Genomic DNA, 19,108 nt, shown 5'->3' on the forward strand with positions numbered 1-19,108 from the left:
TTCCGACCATCCTCTTTAACACCTGCTTCAGGCGCGTAACGTCTTGCCCTGACCAGCCTTTGGCATTGCGAATATATCAAGAAAGGAATTCTGATGAGATCATGAGAAGGCTACAGCGTTAATCATATTGATGTTTGTGAGTTTTCCCACTCTTTTCAGCCTGTTTTTCAGTGATTTCTTGGAAGACTTCACGTGAATTCTAGATGATCTATGGCATGAAGCGGCCATCCCGCGGGTGATGTTTGATGGGGTCTAAGAAAATTTGGCACCTCATCTGGGTGATGTGTTACATGTTATTGCTGCCCTATGTTCAAGGGCAGAGTAGCCTCAACCGTGATTCTTTAGATTCTTTTGTTCATGATTATGCGTTGAAGGCGATGAGAAGGATGCGTACAGGTATTCTGTATAATATTTCTCTACCTGCAAATTACTCTGGTATACAAGTTTCTGTTGTTCGTCTCAGAACCGCGAGGTTATGGCTAAGAGGAGCCAATTTCAGTTTCTTTGACATCCCACCTAGGACATTGCCGCACCCCTTTTCCAGGAGACTACTAATTGTCTATCAAAACCTTGGGAATTTGTCAGGTTTCTATTATAGTGTCCCAAATCATACATTTGTCACTCCTGTCATTGGCTTATTAGCTTATGATACAAATACCAGCAGAATGGTTAAGTTTAACATCACCAGGGATCCTATTTTGGTCCATTTTCCTCTGGTCTCAGGGGTAGGTGATACGAATGTAACCGCAATGAAATGTGTCAGATTTGGCACCAATGGGGAAGTGGAGTTTAGCAATTTGACCGTGGCAAATAAGTGTATTGCAAGGGGTCAAGGCCATTTCTCCATTGTCATTCCATCTCAGCCACTGCAGCCACCAGTGCCGTCACCATCAAACAAGAGCAAAGAAAGGGACTGGAAATGGTGGGTTATAGGATTTGGAGTAGGAATTGGTGGATTGATTTTGTTGGTTATGTCTGTGATTCTTTTGTACAAATTGATTAGAAAGAAGAGAATCGCAAAGATGGAAAGACAGTCGGAAAAAAGTGAGGTTTTAGGTACAACTTGGGTTGGACCAAGTAGAATGCCTTCAGCTACGGGTATCAGAACCCAACCAGTCATTGAGAATAGCTATGTACCATGAAAGATTTTCTTGTATCATTTTGTCCCTTTTTTTTTTCGGTCAATTTTCTCACTGGTTTCATCATGTCATTTTTTAGAAGTGGATATTCATTTGTTGATAGAATTCATCAGGGGTGGATATATGTTCTTGCTCAAATTCTAGTTCAGAAGTTTGTTTCAGCATCATTGTTAAGCATGACTTCGCCCTTAGTCGGGATCATAATATAATAGACATTGCGGCCGTTGTCAAGGATTGGGGTAGAGTCCACCTTTACATACTTTGTTTAAGAGAAATAAAGCATGATTGTCTTGTTAAATCAATGATGATACCTAATTGACTAGAAAACTTAAGCAGCCAATGGGGCGTCACAGCTTATTGGCTTGTACTGATAATTGTCTCATCGATTTTCATGTCTTCATCCATCGGCCAATATGGTAGTTACGCCATTGCTTTCTCTAAGAAAAGATACAAAGACAACATGAATAAATATGGGAAGATTCCCAGGTCAAACTATCAACTGAAGTATGATCATTGATCATAGCTTATTTCACCACATAAACAGGCTGCAGTCCTTTTCATTGATGTAAAAGAATGTAGATAATATCATATATGTGCATTGAAGCTTTTGATAGAAAGTAACTCATCTAAGTAATCTCCATAAGAGAATCTAATCACCCAGGCTGGAAATGATTGCTTCAATCATGAACATTAAAGTCATCTCGTCAAAACGTTTGCCTTATGCAGTTGTGCATTTTCATGGGGTGTGGACGGCATTGGCCTCTTGTAAGCAAATAATTAGTTGTATGCTAATGGCTAATGGGAAATATCTTCTAACATATGCTGCTTCCTTCATTAGGAAATTGAACTGCTCAAGGCCAAATAGATCAACTTTTCATGCCTAATGTACTGATTAGAAGACATGCAAGTCTTTTATGTCATAAGCAAACATATCGGCTCATAGACCTAATTACACTTTCAAGATTCAAGTTATTTTACAGGTGTCAATTTCTGTAGATGCTATGTGGCTGGGATTTTCCAGCACAGCTCTCTCTCTATCAAAATCTTGAGAGAGAAAAACCTTTAAGAGAATCTAGTTGATGCACATTATTGTCCTCCTTTATTAACCTTTCACTATTTACACTTTACAGTATGTTGTTCTACTTGTGCAACTAGAAAACTGACCTGGCCCCCTCCTGATCAGGGCCATCATGCAATCTTAGACAATGCGAATGAGTCAGTGTTCTTTAAGTCCTTTTGACACGAGTTGAGCACTCAATCTGATGTGCTTTACATTTACGAGGACAAGGGTTAACAAAAGTCTATCATGGCAATGATCTCAAGTCAATTAAATATCTTTTTAATAAAGGTTGCAATTGGGGGTGAGGTAGTGGAAGTGATGAAGAAATCTGCTTAATAATGCAGTTGTATCAACCACAGAATTTCAAATCATAAAGCTTGATCAGTATTCTGTTCTCAGAATAAGGATTGGATTGTTTATTCTTCGTTGCGTTTGAGTACAAGAGGCACTGATCAACCTATAGGCTGAATATCGCAGAACTTGTGGAGTGGAAAAGGAGGATCAGAGTAAGAACCATTTAAAATTGCATGAGCAGTGAGCTTGTTTGCAGCTTCTGTTGCATGGATTCCATCCCAGCTGACATAATTTTGTGGATCGCTACATGCAGTAGCAGTAACGTTGTGTCCATTGATCAGTTTGTTGTTTCCACAGTAAACTTGTTGGTTAAAGTTGTGAGCACCTCCCCCATATCCACAACATGCTTTCGTGCCATACTTTAGTCCTGAAAGTAAATGAACCATAAAGGAAATTAAGCAGAACCTTGGATCAGTTGCATTTGATGCATGACCACAATGCTTAAATTCGATCAAGTTTATATACCGTGAGATTTGGGGTGCTGAAAGAGCTCTAGCAGTACTGCATGAGTATCCACATACACGACAGATGCTTTTGGAAGATCTTTCCTAATATTTGTCAGTGCTTCCTTTAGCATATTGTTGTAGTCCACAACAGCATTGTTGTAAGAAATCAAGCATCCAAATTCATCAACATCAGCACTGTTGTGAGGAAGCTCCACTAGAAGTGCTGGATAGCACCCTACAGGAGCAAGGTTCAGAACTAAAAATGTTCGCCCCCCTAAGGAATAAAGATCCTGGAAGTTCGATAAAGCAAGGGGGTTAAATATCAACCCAACTAGTGTGAATAATGACTAAATAACCTGCCTAAACATCCATAGGAGGAAAAATGTACCGACTACCTTTTCCTTGATGAAATTCTTAAGGTAATCCCACAACAGCAATAGTACTTTTTCTGCAAATTCCACGGACTTAAAACGTTGCTACTTATGAGATGCTTAAAATGCATGCAATTACCTTGATTGTATAAGCAATCTGGGAAACCACCTGAGGCAGAAATTGTTTTACTCCGCTTATACCAAGAGATACCAAATTAGAGGTGAAGTCATTCTGGCCAATATAGAACGTATAAAGAGATTTTCCAAATATGCTAGGTGCAGGAAGTTTGGCTCCTGTAACAAGCCAGATTCAAGTGAGGAGAAACTAGAAAATCAGTAGTGTTGATAATTTTACAGTACTTAACAACATTAACTAACGTTGATATCATCTCCTCCAATTCAGCTGAGGCAGTTCAACAAGGACATTGCAATAAACACCCGTATAATACTCCAAAGAACAATACATAAGAACTCTATCCCATTACTACCTGGCATTTACCTTTGGCGTGAGTCCTGTGATGTTTTTCAACTTCAACCTTAAATTGCTTCATTTGATTGAGCTGAATGGCCAGAGAAAAGGGACTGATTCCTGTAACAAACAAGGAAGTATTTGGCAGGAGCACTGTGGATGCCAATGTCGCAAAGTTGGCACCATGTCTGAAATCAGATCCTATTGATTGCAGATATGGGCTCGGAAATGGCTGGCCTAATGCTTGTGCTGTATGTCAATTGTCAAAGCAATAAGAATACAGCATTGGTTAATTATGATTAAATCTCCTAGCTATTGATACAAGAGGTTAAACATAACTTTTTGGAAAGAACGAAAATATGCATACTTAAAATATCACATTACTTCTTAGGATATTATCTAGAAATTAACATCTATGGACAATGTTGACTGAAATTTTTGAAATCTCTTACAGCCGTGATTTCCAAAAACAGCTCATTGGCTGCAAAAATCAGTTCAATATCTCCTTTAGTCCAAAGAAGTTCCAAGGCAACAGTAATGAAACCCCAGAAGTCAGCGGGTATGATGACAAGATAGCACAAAAGTGGGGCGACCCAAGATTTTTGTGGGAGGTGAGAACTGAGAACTGTGCCTTTACAGTTTGAGTAATTCAAGTCATGCCAAAATCCGAAAGAAAAATGCGCTGCATGAGATTCAGGATAAGAAATTGGATACGTCGTTATAGACTCTCAGAATAGTACACTAATGATTAAACACCATCTCTTTCCAGCTACAGCTTTGGCCTTTTTGTCCGACTCTGTAATAGATCGACCGACACCACTAAATTATGAACAAAGAGCTTACAAGTACTGTTCTTTTCTGTTTTATACATCTGAAACTAAATAATTTCACACGTCCTCTGAAGATAAAAATTCCTTCCAGAATTCTGTTATCAGCTTGCTGAATATTTTGGAGTCATATACTTGCATCTTTCTCCAGACAACTACTTTACTAACATGAATGGTCGGTGGCACTAGGAAGAAGAGGAAAAGAGTGAGTAAGCCACAAAGGAGGAGGAGGAGGAAGAAGATGAACTTCAGGAAAGCTTAAACTGTACTGATATATCACGGAGATGCAGCAGTACATTATTACCAAGAACCAATTACAACCATCAAGCACTATTAAAGCTCAAGTATTAAGCTTATCCCACAACCTGCATGCTTGCATTGCGAAATTATGGTGAATTCCAGAGCAGGGAGAGAATCAAAAGCAGTTGAAAAGTAGGTAAATTACCCAGGAAATCAATAATGAGCCTGCCATCAGTAGCCCGACCAACTGGTCTCTTGAAGTAAGTCATTCCGAAAGGGGGACTCTGAGCTGGAAAGGCAGCCCAAAAACCTCCAGTATCAGAGTTTGAATCTCCAAAATTGAAGATAGCCTTAAAAGCACATTTTGCCTCTGCACTTCTTGCTGACACTGCCATCAAAATTAGCCAAACCAGCAAGATTTGCCTGAGAATGGAACCAACTCTGGATGGCTGGAGACTCATTTTTGTCTTCTTTAATGTTGTTTCCTCAGAATCTATTGTGCGACTCAAGACAGGAGTATGGAGCAAACATACTTTACCTTTTTATAAACGGTTGGAAAAATGGCTATATCCATTGTAGAGTGAATGAGAAAATTGTTCTCATAATGGCACTCTTGAAAGAATCCAAGATAATTATCTATCATTCATTCATGTACGTAGGATTCATGTATATTAATTATTGATACATGATTTTGGATAGAATTCATGTACTTAATACATGATTTTGGAGTTATCTTATTGAGATACATGTATGAACATGAATGTGGTGCTTTGATAAACGCGAAGATAATTATCTGGAATTTAACACTTGTTGCCAATTTCTAACGGTCACCCTTGGCCAGCATCTATAAATATCTCTTTTTGTTTCAAAAGCAAGAGCGCTCTCTCTATTTTTCCTTCTTGCATCTTCATCTTTTACAGTGTTCTATATTGCTCTAGTTCGAGTTCGCTGTGATGAAGAAAGTTTGGTGCTGACATATTCACCTTTAATCCGTTGTATCCTGGGAGACAAACGCCGAATCTGTTTTAAGAAAATTGTGCTCACAAGTCTCGGATTGTTATTATTGTTATTTTCGATCATTTCTTTCTTTCTAGGTTGTATTTACTCTTCTCTACAGTGTATCAGCCTATTTCTATTATTTCACTAACATAAACTACTAGTAGTACTTGCGTTACTGAGAAAATCCCTGAAGTAAAACAACGGATGACGTTTGAAAATTCCCTTTTGTGGTTCAAGTGGAACAGGACATACGTCAATATCATTGGTTCTGTTGTGCTCTCCGTTCAGCAATGCTGATTGTATATTCGGTAATGAGAGATAAGTTTCCTATTTGTTATCCCAATGCACTGTATGGCGACAAATATGAAGAATGTTCTTCTTGAAGTAAGTTAGTTAACATAAATATTGTGGGACCCTTTAAAGTTTAATCTTCCATGAATTATTGTTATGCCGGAGAGCAGAAAAGTTCTGGTGTTCGCAACTTTATAGAAATTCAGAATAGAAGTCTGGGAAAGACTTTGTATGTAATTAAAATGAATCGAGAAGATGACTTTAAAGAGTTTTAAGGTTCCCCTGATGCTGATGTAAGGTATTCTTTTACGAACAGCTGGGAGCTTCGTTTTTTGTTTGCATCAGCCAAAATGAGCGAACACACTCCCAAGACATGTTAATGGTAAATAGAATGAACTCCAAACGTTATGTCATTTCATGCAGTGATGCTGAACTTCATTCACGAGCCAAAAATAGTACACAGTGTAGTTATCTCTCCTCTTTTTTCCCCAGTGCTGTTAAATTTTACCACGTACGTTACTTTAGAGTGACAGAGCGTCTCCTAGAGCCAAAAAGCTTTGATTAGGCAGTTGAAATGGAACAGTTATGAACAAAGGATGCACCATCTCCTTTGTTTTTCACTAGATCAAGATTAAAGTCACTACAGGAAAATAGGCTTTTTGTGACGTTTTCGCTGTGGCACAAGAAGAAAATGCAGCAAATAAAGAGCACATTTCAAATTGTGTGGCAAGGTTGATAAGGGGCATAATTTTTGTGGCAAAATGACGTAGTTTTAATAAATCCAAAGTAAAGAAAAAGGGAAAAGAAAGGGAAAAACGCCTTTCACTTCCAATGTCTCCTTCATTCTCCGCTAATTTCAAAACCCCCCACTTCTTTCTTCTAAACTCTAAATTCTGATTCCAAATTCCCAATGAACTTGTCTCGCTTTCTGTCTCTCTCTCTCTCAAATGGTCAAATCTAAATCCACCTCCTCCATTTTCCACCCAATACGGCCAACGAATATGCGGCAACCACCTTCATCTTTGAGATACAGAGGAAATCTGGAAGAGTAGATAGATTGATTGCTAATTGGTTTTGACGCCTGAAGCTAGGGTTTTAACGCGAGGAAGATGGACCTCTTCCATTTAAATTCTCAGCAGTTGAAGTCGATTCCCAATTGCAGTGTTTCTTCCTTGTTGTTGTATCTCTCTTTGTTGCTCTTCTTCTTTGTCTCTTTCCAATTCTAAAGACTCGATCACATTCTCAAAGGAATATGGTGAGATTTATAGCTAACGATAGTATTATCTCAATTTTGTGTTTGTTCTTAGGTTTAATGACTTCTGGCATGATTTTGAGAAGTTAAACAGTTTCAGGTCACTTTGCCAAAAGTGAATAAATTGGTTTTCACTGGCTGGATTTGCTTCTCCATGTAATTTTTATCATCGGTGAACTAATTTTAGCTTTGAGAGAACTTACCCAACAATTTTGCTAGCTATTCTGGTTCAAAAGCAAGGTAATTAAGCTCAATTCCTTTGCGAATTTTTTCACTTTATTCATTTATTTTATGGTATAATCAAGAGAATTTATTACATGACCTTAGTGCTCAGGAGTTTATAGACTTTTGTGGTTATTTTTTATGTATTTTTTGTAATTCTTTAAAATATTTTTAATGCGACCTAAGGGGAGATAATAGGAGTTTACTCTCGTTTTAAAGAGTCCAGCCCATATTGCAGATGGACAATGGAATCGCCTGAGAAACTCAATACAGTCGTTGTCTTGAAACAACGAGATAGCAGCCGTTGGCAGAAGGTACATTTGAAGCTTTAGTGCACTCCATCCTCTAGTTTATATATTTGTCCGATTATCATGCTACTGATATTAGGTGTTATTTGTAATTCTGTCATAAATGCCTGTAAACAACTCTCCCTGTTCTTGGAGACTGGGGACACACAAATAGTTTAGGAGAAATCCCAACTTTGGAGCATAATCATTTCAAGAAAGTGGAAAATGGCAATCAAGTATTGCTGTTTTAGACCAAGTAATTCCTGATTTAATCCTTAAAAATGGTTACAAGGCATACAAACTACTTAAAAATGCACTTGCTTATGGTAACAAGAATTTTTGCGTCACACTATGATATGGTATGATAATATTGTAACACAAAATTGTTAAGCATGATTGCCTCTACGGGTATAATATTAGGCCCACCTTCTCTCATTATTAACTTGGTGTTACTACTTGTAGCAACTTTGGTTAATTCTTTTACGAGTTCCAGTTTCTTATATGTGTGTGTTATTCTGCCCAGATTAATACATGCAATGGCTTCTAGTTGGCTATATCCCAAATAAGCTTATAAACCCAGGATGCAGACTGAAGGCTGGACTGGCTGGTAAATTATTGCTTATTTTTTCATAGATGGTTTGACAAAATTTTTGAAGTTTTATAACAGGAAATTCACTGTCTTATGTCTTCATTTGCATGCTACTTCCCAAATAAGCTTATAAACTCAAAATTTTTGAAGTTTTTATGCAAAATGGTCTGTTTTCTTACGAGAAAGTTTAGGGATCTATTTAGTAGAAGACAAGTGCTAAACTTCTCCTTCAATTATGTCCCTTTAACCCTGTGATCTATATCAATTCATGCGCTCAATATATCTATAAGGGTACCACTACTAATGGTAGGAAGGTTGTGCTCAATAAGCTTGGGTTGTCCAGATGCAAGGTAATTAAGCTTATATGATCTGCATTTCATTTTTATTTATATGCACCTTTTATCATATTTATGGAGAATGATTAAAAGTTGTTCAATGTTGGCAGTTGATAGGTTCTAAATGTGGAATTTTATGGTGTTTTTGCCTTCTGTTGTTTTGGAATTTAAAGTGATTAAGGTGAAATAATGGGGATCTAGCATCAAATTTTGAATAGCATTCAACTTTAATTCCAAAGTTTCTGATTTCGGCTAATTTTCTAATTCCCAGCAATAGTGTACTTCATATCATTAGCTTTTGATGATGCATTTATTATCGCATGGATTTTGGCTTCATTTTTTTGCTATTTATACTTTATTTTGAATGAAATTTTTCAGAAAAAAAGATTTTTTTGATTTAAATAATGGCTACTCTGCCATTCATTGTCATAGACCCATTGTCATGCCTACTCTGCCATTCATGGTCACAGAGTTACTTCCCAAAGCAGCTCAAATTCCGTTAGTCCATTGGTCATGCTCCCATATCCTGAACCGCTAATGCCAGTGTGTGTTGGTTACCCCATCTCCAACGATGCAGTTATTACTAGTTAGACCCATATTATTGCTTGTTGATATTAATTTCATGTCATTCGCCATTATTGATGCGCATGATACCACCACCAAGCTGATTTGACATCATCGTTTCATGTATGATTTTTTGAACAGAACTCTGGGAATCATTTGCATCTGTGTCACTAGAAAGTGCTGCCTGCTGCATTGCAATGTTCGGTGAACTAGCAGAATTCGTGTGCATTCTGGTCGGTAAGCCACCAAGTGAAGTCTGTGGAGGATCGTTAGATGATGAAGCTGTTGGAGACTGGAAAGGAGAAGGATTGAGTTGCGGTTGTAGCAAGGTACTCAAGGAACACTAGGAGATGGCATCTGAACACCATTTCCTCCGTAAGGACCATTTGCGCTACTCTTCGGGTTTTTGCTGTCTCGAGTTCATTGAGTTTTGATGACGCAGCCCAGTTATATATGGCACTAGTAGAGGAAGTTGTAGGAGCCGAATTCAGTGGATTATTTACATTTGCCATGCCATTTCTGGAAGGAAGTTGCAATTATTACGAAAAATGTTTCAATGTGGCCTAGCCATATTGAAACGTGATGACTTTTGCAAAATTGGTTGAAATTAGGAACTACTTGTGACTTTTAGAATTAGGTTATGATGATGAATTTGGAAATTTGCAGTGATTGTTTCCATTTAGATAGTGAATTGAATTACTTACTTGAAAGGGAAATGTACTACAAGCATGAAAAATAATTCATAAAATATGCAAAAAGTGTAAATCACTGCAGTGCATCTGTTTATTGAAGGAGACTATTTAATATTTGTGACGCAATTTTTGTGCCGCATGATTATTTGCGGCACAGCTTGCATATTTTGTGGCACTAATATGTGTCACTAATTGAGCCGCAAATGCTTGCGACACATTTAAACGAAGTGTCGTTTTCTTTTGTAACGGCTACTTTTGAGGCACAAAGGACTTGTGCCACAAAAGCGCCGCAAATGCTTTTTTGCGGCGCTTTTTGGGCTTTTTGTGGCACATTCTTGGCGTCGCAACAAGCCATATTTCTTGTAGTGAGTTCTTCGTGTTTATTTGTTTCCCAAGTAGTGCAGACCCAATGGTTGAGTGTCTTGCCGTGAAAAATTTCTCCGGTGAGACTTTCCATGACTACAAATGCTCTTGAACTTTCTCATCCAAATTGAAGCCCACAAGATGCGTTTTACAGATTCAGAGGTGGATAAGCTTGCATATTATGGAACGAAACCATTTGAGTGGGTCCTAAGTTCTTGCTTTCATGTTGGTACTTCTTTAGTCATGAAATGGTGCTGCAATAGCAAGCCAGCTATATCAACTCCAAGCTGAGAGTTACTTTATTGAATGCTGATGAGCGTAGAGCTGGTTGAGCACAGGATCTCCTGAACCGCTTGAGACACAAGTTGATTTTTCTAAGTTGGAGGTAATGTCACTGTTGTCAAACTAGGCAACTAAATTGTAGATTTTGTTTAGCACAACAATCAGGTTCAGGGGAATTATAATATATCGTTGCAAAAACTTGAAATGACTATATCTGTTCCGAAATTACAACTGCTTCAACTTCTGTTTATTAAAAGTTAATAATAGTCTGAAAACAGTGTATCAAAATTTTCTCAACACTCAACCAATAGGGTGGATATCGCAGAGTTGATGAAGAGAAAAAGGAGGATCAAAATGAGATCCATTCAGAATTGAATGTACAAGGAGCTTATTTGCAGCTTCCGTGTTATGTATTCCGTCCCAGCTTACATAGTTTTGGGGATCATTGACTTGCTCTCCACTAATTTCCTTTGCTGTACCCACATAAAACCTGAGGGCTGGCATTATAGTCACCTCCGCCAGTTCCACAGCAAGCTTTGGTCCCATACTGCAGACCTGGACCAAGATGAACCAAAGAAAAGATCAGAAATTTATTTAATTTCATCACGCAGACAATAAGGAGAGCCAAATTTACCATGGGATTTGGGGTGCTGGAAGAGCTCTAGTAGTATTGGATAAGTGTCAACGTACACAACATTGGCATTTTCGAGATCTTGTCTTGTTTGGCGCAATGCTTCCTTTAGCATGTTATTGTATTCTTGTGCAAGATTAACATTGGGTAACACCCTATTGGTGCAAGATTAAGCACGAAGTAGTAGCGTCCTCCTAGTGCATAAAGTTCCTGGGAATTCCATGAAGCGAGAGAAACAAGTCAACATTGCAGAGAAGAGGAGCGAAAATTATGGATTAGATGTTTTTGGGGTTGTTTTTCAAAAAATTTAATGCAGTGGTGTATGTTAAAAACAACTTCTCTAAGTCATGCATGCTCCATATGATTTGAAGGTTTTACAACCTTAATGGTGCTTGAAATTTGGGAAACCACTTGCGGCATATACTGCATCACTCCTGCTATACCACCAGAAGGTAAGTTGGAGGTGAAATCATCCTGGCCAATGTAGAATGTGTAAAGCGATTTTCCAAATATGTCAGGTTGTGGAAGATCGGTTGATCCTGAAAAAAGAAAAAAAAAGTCCAAACTTTCAGGATTATTCCCCATACAACTGCATTCAAGAATGTAGATAGTTAAGCACTTTCTTTTTCTGTTTTCCCCCCTTGTATGATGTATCAGGGAGATAGTTTTGCACTTGAAAACTAGTAAGTCCTACTTGCAACTATATACTTCACCAGAAGAGTGAAGTTCATCTACTTTAGACTTGAATTGCTTCATTTGATTTAGCTGAACGTTGAGCGAAAATGGACTAGTCCCACTAACAAACAAGGAAGTAGTTGGGTGCAGTACGGTGGAAGCCGATGTAGCAAAGTTGACACCATGTTTGTAATCGGATCCGATTGACTGAAGAAAAGGGCTCAAAAATGGTAAGCCCAAAGCCTGAGCTGCATGACCAAGAAATAAAAGCATAGCCAGTAACTAACAAGAGCTTTTAATTGCTTATCATATAGATTTAGTACTTTGTTACGCGAAATAGCATTTCCAGGACACGATGGAATTAATATGCCTCAGAAGATAGGTGACATTTGGCTAAGAATATAGCAGCTCGTTCCTGCAGTTGCAAAGGGAAATTGGAATTCAAAAAGATCAATTAGGAGCTGAAGTTAGTAGTGAAGCCTACCAAGAAAATCTATGTAAAGCCTTCCATCAGGAGGCCGACCAACTGGTCTCTTAAAGTAGGTCATGCCATTGGGAGAAGGTTGTGAGGGAAAAGCAGCATAAAAGCCGCCTGTATCCGAGTTAGAATCCCCAAAGTTGAAGATTGCCTCAAAGAAACATTTGCCATCACTTTTTGGGATGAGCAATGCCAATGCCAATGCCATTTTTGAATACAAAGGAGAGGCCACTGCCTTTTAACATGGTATTAAGCGTGGGGTTGTGACCCCAATTATATCAGCTCCTAGTAACTCCCTTAGTCCTTCCGGTGGCTCTTCTAATCGTCCGCTTGATGACAGTAAACGGATTGCTTCCTTCGCTAGCCAATCTGCACATCGATTTCCTTCCCTCCACATATGTTGCAGCTTGCATGACCATTCTCTGCTCTTCATGTTCCTAATCTGTTTCACCAGATTGTGGTAAGGCGATGTGATCACTTCATCCTCTATTAACTCCAAACCCACTTTCGAGTCCGACTCTACAATTACTTCGTTGTATCCATTATCCCAAGCCAGCTGCATTCCTTTAAGAATTCCCCATAACTCAGCCGCTATGTTACTTGCTTTCCCTATACTCTCCAATGCCAATGCCATTGACGCCACCCAAATCAACAAAACTTTTCGAGATGTAGCCGAATTCGTGGCCATAGTACTGTGCTTGTGGTTGGACTGCTAAAACATAACAGAGCTGGCCATAGGTTTACAAGCTGCATTGGTTTGGGAATAGCAGGATGTTATTTATAGTAGATGGGAAAGCAAGAAAATTGGAGGCAGTCCCACCTAGCAAGCTTGCATGAATGAACCGAACCATACCAACTTTGGATAAGCATCGAATATGGGGGAAAAGAAAGCAGCCCTCTAATGTTTGGCGCAATCTGATCATAATACGTTCATTTCAACGAATGTTTACCCTTTCTTCATCTTTTCCTCTGATTGATTGCTGCTACCATTGTATTGGGAGTCAACTGAACGGTAATAAGAATGAATGAGAAGGAAAAAAAAAAAAAAAAAAACTCTCTTTAACGTGGTACTAGGTCCAATTTCAAACCACTTCCAGATTAACTCAAAGTCTCATTGACCATCCAACGCCGGCACAATCAAGAGAAGAGAGAGGCTAACTGTAACACATACTCAAGCACATAAACACCGACTCAATTCAACACTAGTGATATTATCAGGTTTCCAATTTTAATGCCCTTTTCAAGTCAAAACAAATTCCATCAATATTAATTCTTGACAGACATGAAAAGCGGAGCTTGTCATGTTAACAAAATTCACTGTAACATAATTTGAGCAGTCACGCGAACACGTGCCAATCCACAATACATCAAGATAGTTCACCAGTAGAGGAGCCTAAAGGCATTAAAATGCATTGGCAGTCACATTCTGTAAAATTTTAATTTTAATGGTGCTGAGTTTGAGGGGTCTAGTTTCGTGTTTCTACTAGTTGATTAGTAATGGGGCTGAAATTGATATTTCTACTAGTTAATTAGCGGTCGTTGTAATATGTGAAATAGAGTTTTCATCAAATTATACTTCCTCTCTCCGTACCACTTAACCCATGTCTACTCACTTGTAAGGCGTCTTGAGAATCAGATGGAAACCTCATGAATATGTTACTGGTGTTCTTGTCATTTGAGATTATTTTAGATAAATATAAGGTATTGGGTTCACAACTTCCTACTTACAAATATATATATATATATATATATATATATATATATATATTATTTTAGAGCTGGTAGATAATGGTTTTTTTAAAAAAAAAAAAAAACTTGTCTGTTTGAGGCTATAAAGCCAAAATTACAAAGAAATAACACAACGATGAGTCAATCCCATACAATTTGAGGATAGTAAAACCCGAATTTCATCAGGAGGATCCGATAATAACTTGAGTCCGGGTGACATGCTCAAACGCATCCTGGCTAATGGCAACAACATCCGCGCAGGTAAATTCGTAGCGGTCTTTCCTCTGCAATCGTTGATGGTCTCTTTTGAGTGGGCTAAACTACAGCCCATGTACTTTTTTGTCTATTAGACCAAATATCTTTTCGGCATCTTTAATAGGCCTCCGAAATTAATTCGACTGCATTTCGAAGGTGACTGGGCTTTTACCAAAATAGGGTGAGAGCATGGCCATGATGCAGGCGGACCAAGAGTTAAAAATGTGTTTTACTACACTGATCCATTAATGGGTAATGACGTGAGTCTCCACGTAAGGATTGAACATCCATGACGTAATCCTCATCATCGGCGTGAAACAGTTTAGCATTTAGCAGTAACAACAATTTCACTATCAACAGGCACTAACATAACATGTTCACATAGTGAGTGAGCTGGCTTGCCGAAAGATATTCCGAGTTTTGGAGAGATATTTAGTACCAAACTTGACGTTTGAACTCATCATAAACACGTACCGATCACACACTCAACTCATCGGATATGATGAAACCGATGTTTTAAGCTCTTAGATGATAATAGTTTTAAAAATTACTCCATCCATCCCAAAATATTTGTCACATTTCTAAGGATGGCAATGGTTAAGATAAAATCGGATACACGCAGGTACTCGATCGGTCCCTCAAATTCTCAAACTCTCCATTCTTATCATTTTAAAATTTAATCTAAGAGTTAATTAATGTGATGTGTTGATTTAATATGATGTATATATTAATTTTAGTTTGATAATAGTTAATACATTTTTATAAAACATTCAAATTAGCAGATAGAGGACATTCAATGAATAATCCAAACTTGAAATTAAGAGGATTTAGTAATGAAAGTTAAAATCCATAAGTTATCCGATAGTGTTTGGTAAACACTTAAATATGCGAGTTAAGGTTTGGTAAGAAAGATTTTTTAAGGTACCCCGACCTGCTGCCTATGTTTTTCGAGATTTCAATTTTTTTAAGAATAATTGATTGATAGTGATGTCAGTGGATTTGTTTTTAAAATCATCCACAAATTTTTAAATTTCAAAATTGAATTTAGTATGAAATATAGATATAAGTGGGGATAATATTGAAAAAAAAAGAAATTTGACTTTAGCAAGATAACAAATATTTTGGAACATTCCAAAATAAAAAGTATGACATTTTCAATGTGATAGAGGGAGTATAATATAAAACACTATTATCATTAAAAAATACAAATTGAAGCAATGATTCATGAAAGGCATATTTCCCCCTTATGTTTTTTAATCAAATGTTAATTCTAAAAATATTTGTAACAATCTTTTGTTTCACTAAAAGTATTATGCTTTTTAATGCGTGGTGTCTTCAATATGTTTGTTATCTTAACAAAATCAAAATTACATTTGATCTCTTATTTTAAATTGGGTTAAATGCATTAAAACTCCAGCGAATTGCACTTTACCCCCTAAATTTCTTTATATCCATTTCACTCCATGTTTTATATTTTTAGGACAAAAATGTCCTTCCAATATTGATTATTTTTTTAGTACTTTTTCCCCTTTTTTCTTTCTGGTTAATGTTGTCCCTTTCTACATTTTTTTTATTTTCTTTTCTCTCACGTGACTATCTTCTTTTTTTTTTTGCTTTATTATTATTATTTGAATATTATTTTTAATTTATCTGAACTTATTCCTTTTTATGTTTAACTTTTAGTATTAGTAAAAATAAAAAATATATGTTAGTTATGTGAAATCACAATTCTATAGTAAAAGTGACTAATAACAAGATCAAAATAAAACTAAGAAAAATATTAATGGCACTCCCTTATTTGTTAATGACATTGTTCTTGAATTTTTTTACTCATACCAGAGAATAAGATGTTTGCATTTTTATTTTAATTATTATTTTTCAAAAATAATTATGCAAAATTAAATGAAGGATAGAAGTACTTTTGTTTAATTTGTACAATCAAAATTTCTAAATGATTTTTTTTTAACAATAAGAGAGTCCCATTAACATTTCCTAACAATTAGTAAAAATAAAGATAAATAAAAATTGTAGTTGTTTTATTTATTAGGTATTCAGTTTTAAATATTAAAAATTATGTACTCTAGTTTGTTGATATTTGTTTAGGTAATTAAGTTGCCATATTATATATATATATATATATTATATTAGAAAGGGATATAGGATTTTCTAATGTCATATAGTTTGTCAATAAATAGTGGCATGAAAAAGGGTAAAAAATATGTATAAAAAAAATAAAGTAGAAGAGAAAAAAATATAGCAAGGGTACTTTTGTTCAAAAAAATAAAAAATTGATAAAATGCATATTAAAGAAGTTAAGGGGTAAGGTGAAATAGGAGGCATAGTTCACTAGGGTTTAGTGCATTTAACACTTTAAATATCATCCACACTTTTACATATGTTTCGTGCTATATTCAAATTTAAAATTTTAATTTTAGAGGGAAAGTCTATCACAAAAACATTAATATCACAATCAAGCAAATATTATTAAAAAATTTAAAAGCTCAAAATGTAGCAAAAAATTTTGAGACAGAGGGAATAACACAAGCGATGCGCCAAATATGTTGATAGACAAGGAAAAGCAAACAATGGAGCTCTTAAAAGCCTATCTGGATTCCATGTTTCGAGGAGTTTTTGAAGAAAAAATTACTGTAATACTTTTTAAGACGTGATACATATAAGATAAAAAATGATTATAAAACATTAAAAACATTTAAGAAACAAAACTCTCTTGAAAATGGCAACTTGAACAAGCCTTAAACATTGCCAAAATTATAGAATTACTGGTATAAATGAGTCGGGAACTCACTTGATCAAGACTCAAGTTGACTGAGTTCAAACATGAGCTTGAATAATTTGATTTATTTTACAAGTCAAACTCAAGTTTAATATATAAAGTTAAAAAACTTATTGATCTTAATTGAGTTTCACATACACACACATTAGGACTGTCAATGGGGTTGGGCCAGCCCGAACTCGACTCGTTCAGCCCGACAGAAAGCCCGATGAGCCCGATCATTTAGTGAGCCGGTCTGAGTTTGAATCTAAAAATTAGGTCCGAATTAAATGTGAGCCGAGCTTGGGCCTTATTAGGCTCAAACCCGATATAGGCCCGGCCCTTTAATTACATATATATATAATATTTATATTTTGATATTATGTATAATTATATATCCAAATATATTTTTACTAAATACTAAATATATATATAAATTACAAAACACAAAAATACATCTAAAGACTTTTTCATGAGAGCCAATATTAGTAATGCATAACTAAATCTCTAATTTTTCTTATTGGTTGAGTAAATTTTTGTATTAGCATATTATTGGTTGATTTTCTTTTGGTCTACAAACACAAAAATCATCAAGCATATTTGGATTTAAATCACAAGATTATAAAAAAAAGTTTCAATTTTTAAAAATGTATTGGCTTGTGATCGCATGTTTTATTACTATTTTTCATGCATTTTAAATGGATTAAATATAAATATTGTTGAAAAATTTTTTGGTTTATATACTTTTTAAGAACTATTATTTGTTCATGTTTAGTTTTAATATTATAGTCTTGTAAATGTTAAATTAGTTTTACAACTTAATAGTTATAGTAATTATATTAAGAAAATTAAGGAGTAATAAGTGAGCATGGGCTAAACCCGATTAAGGCTCTCAACCCAAATATTATGTTAGTTGAGTATGAGCTTCACATTTACGAACCCGAAACTCATAGCCCGAATCTTGAAAATATTTCAAATTAAATGAGCTGAGCTTGAACTCATCAAAACCCGGTTCATTAGGTCCGATTGACAGGCCTAACACACATACATATATAATTTTTTACTTATTAGTATAAAATGCCTATTTATTAATGGTTCAAATTATATAAAATATAAATTTATATTTACTAAATTCAATTAGATTCGATTAAATTCAATTGAATTTAAATTAAGTTCGATTGAGTTCGACAAACACAAGATTAAGTAATGCAAAACAAAGTTGAGTTCTCTTCGATTCGATTGCACCATAGTTGGTCAGCGATTGCGGCGGATTGTAACATTTGAAAAAATAAAATATCTAATTGCTTCAAACGAACCTGAAATTTCACGCCATTTGAGAATAATAAATCGGATGAATCGGCAAACGGAAAATGAAATTCTAGGCCACTGTCCACTGTCCGCTGTCCACGCTAAACCATTGTCATTTGTCAAAGATCGGATCCAAACATTTGCTTACGGTCCACGTCAACGAGGGCCCACACCATGCTTTCCTTAAGTAAACCCATGTGCCTTCAAGACACGTCAACCTGTCGGAACGATCCAAAAAAAAAAGGTACCACGTCAGACCGCTTCGATTTACATGTCGCTTTCTCCATCAACCGCCAAACACGCATCTCCGTCCATCACGAGCCCCTCCTCCGACGGCCACGATTGGCCTGACGTGGTACACCCACCCTGACGTCACGCCTCCTTCGCCACTGAGCTTACCTGTCTCGTGCATTAATCTAATGAATATCGTACGGAAGGCTTAACCAATAATTGACAAGCACGTGGAGGAGCCCACGTG

General features: G+C 36.4%; 2 protein-coding genes, 1 long non-coding RNA gene and 1 pseudogene across 6 annotated transcripts; 2 read left to right on the plus strand and 2 right to left on the minus strand.

Moving 5' to 3' along the window:
• Positions 1-281: 281 nt before the first annotated feature.
• On the plus strand, positions 282-1,656 carry LOC140035792 (uncharacterized). Its single transcript, XM_072077191.1, has 3 exons — positions 282-1,133; positions 1,243-1,378; positions 1,463-1,656. Exons 1-3 carry the CDS (start codon positions 282-284, stop codon positions 1,654-1,656), a joined length of 1,182 nt encoding a protein of 393 aa, XP_071933292.1.
• An 858-nt stretch (positions 1,657-2,514) lies between these two features.
• Positions 2,515-5,474, minus strand: LOC113728159 (GDSL esterase/lipase At4g01130-like). The gene is made up of 5 exons (XM_027252690.2): positions 5,112-5,474; positions 3,870-4,088; positions 3,510-3,664; positions 3,019-3,289; positions 2,515-2,920 (listed from the first exon to the last, which is right to left on the minus strand). Exons 1-5 carry the CDS (start codon positions 5,365-5,367, stop codon positions 2,652-2,654), a joined length of 1,170 nt encoding a protein of 389 aa, XP_027108491.1. The 5' UTR covers positions 5,368-5,474; the 3' UTR covers positions 2,515-2,651.
• A 1,427-nt stretch (positions 5,475-6,901) lies between these two features.
• Positions 6,902-10,251, plus strand: LOC113728160 (uncharacterized). Of its 4 annotated transcripts, XR_003457982.2 has the most exons (5): positions 6,920-7,451; positions 7,543-7,688; positions 7,909-7,984; positions 8,481-8,564; positions 9,587-10,251. It is a non-coding gene; the product is annotated as an uncharacterized lncRNA (long non-coding RNA). The 4 variants fall into 4 exon arrangements; XR_011839684.1 differs by having other exon boundaries at positions 6,902-7,688; positions 8,481-8,896; XR_011839685.1 differs by having other exon boundaries at positions 6,912-7,688; positions 7,890-7,984.
• A 633-nt stretch (positions 10,252-10,884) lies between these two features.
• LOC113724716 (GDSL esterase/lipase At4g01130-like) lies at positions 10,885-12,774 on the minus strand (annotated as a pseudogene).
• Positions 12,775-19,108: the final 6,334 nt, after the last annotated feature.

Source organism: Coffea arabica, chromosome 2c (genome assembly GCF_036785885.1).
Source record: "Coffea arabica cultivar ET-39 chromosome 2c, Coffea Arabica ET-39 HiFi, whole genome shotgun sequence".
In the NCBI taxonomy this organism is placed as follows: Eukaryota; Viridiplantae; Streptophyta; class Magnoliopsida; order Gentianales; family Rubiaceae; genus Coffea; species Coffea arabica.

Excerpts from the sequence above, each read along its gene's own strand:
- LOC113728159 (XM_027252690.2), bottom strand. The coding sequence starts at position 5,367 with ATGAGTCTCCAGCCATCCAGAGTTGGTTCCATTCTCAGGCAAATCTTG. Across the intron at positions 4,089-5,111 it reads GCTCATTATTGATTTCCTGG|CACAAGCATTAGGCCAGCCA; the intron begins GTAATTTACCTA and ends ATTGACATACAG. Across the intron at positions 3,290-3,509 it reads AGATTGCTTATACAATCAAG|GATCTTTATTCCTTAGGGGG; the intron begins GTAATTGCATGC and ends TCGAACTTCCAG.
- LOC140035792 (XM_072077191.1), top strand. The coding sequence starts at position 282 with ATGTGTTACATGTTATTGCTGCCCTATGTTCAAGGGCAGAGTAGCCTC. Across the intron at positions 1,134-1,242 it reads CAGTCATTGAGAATAGCTAT|AATTCATCAGGGGTGGATAT; the intron begins GTACCATGAAAG and ends ATTTGTTGATAG. Across the intron at positions 1,379-1,462 it reads GGCCGTTGTCAAGGATTGGG|AAAACTTAAGCAGCCAATGG; the intron begins GTAGAGTCCACC and ends CTAATTGACTAG.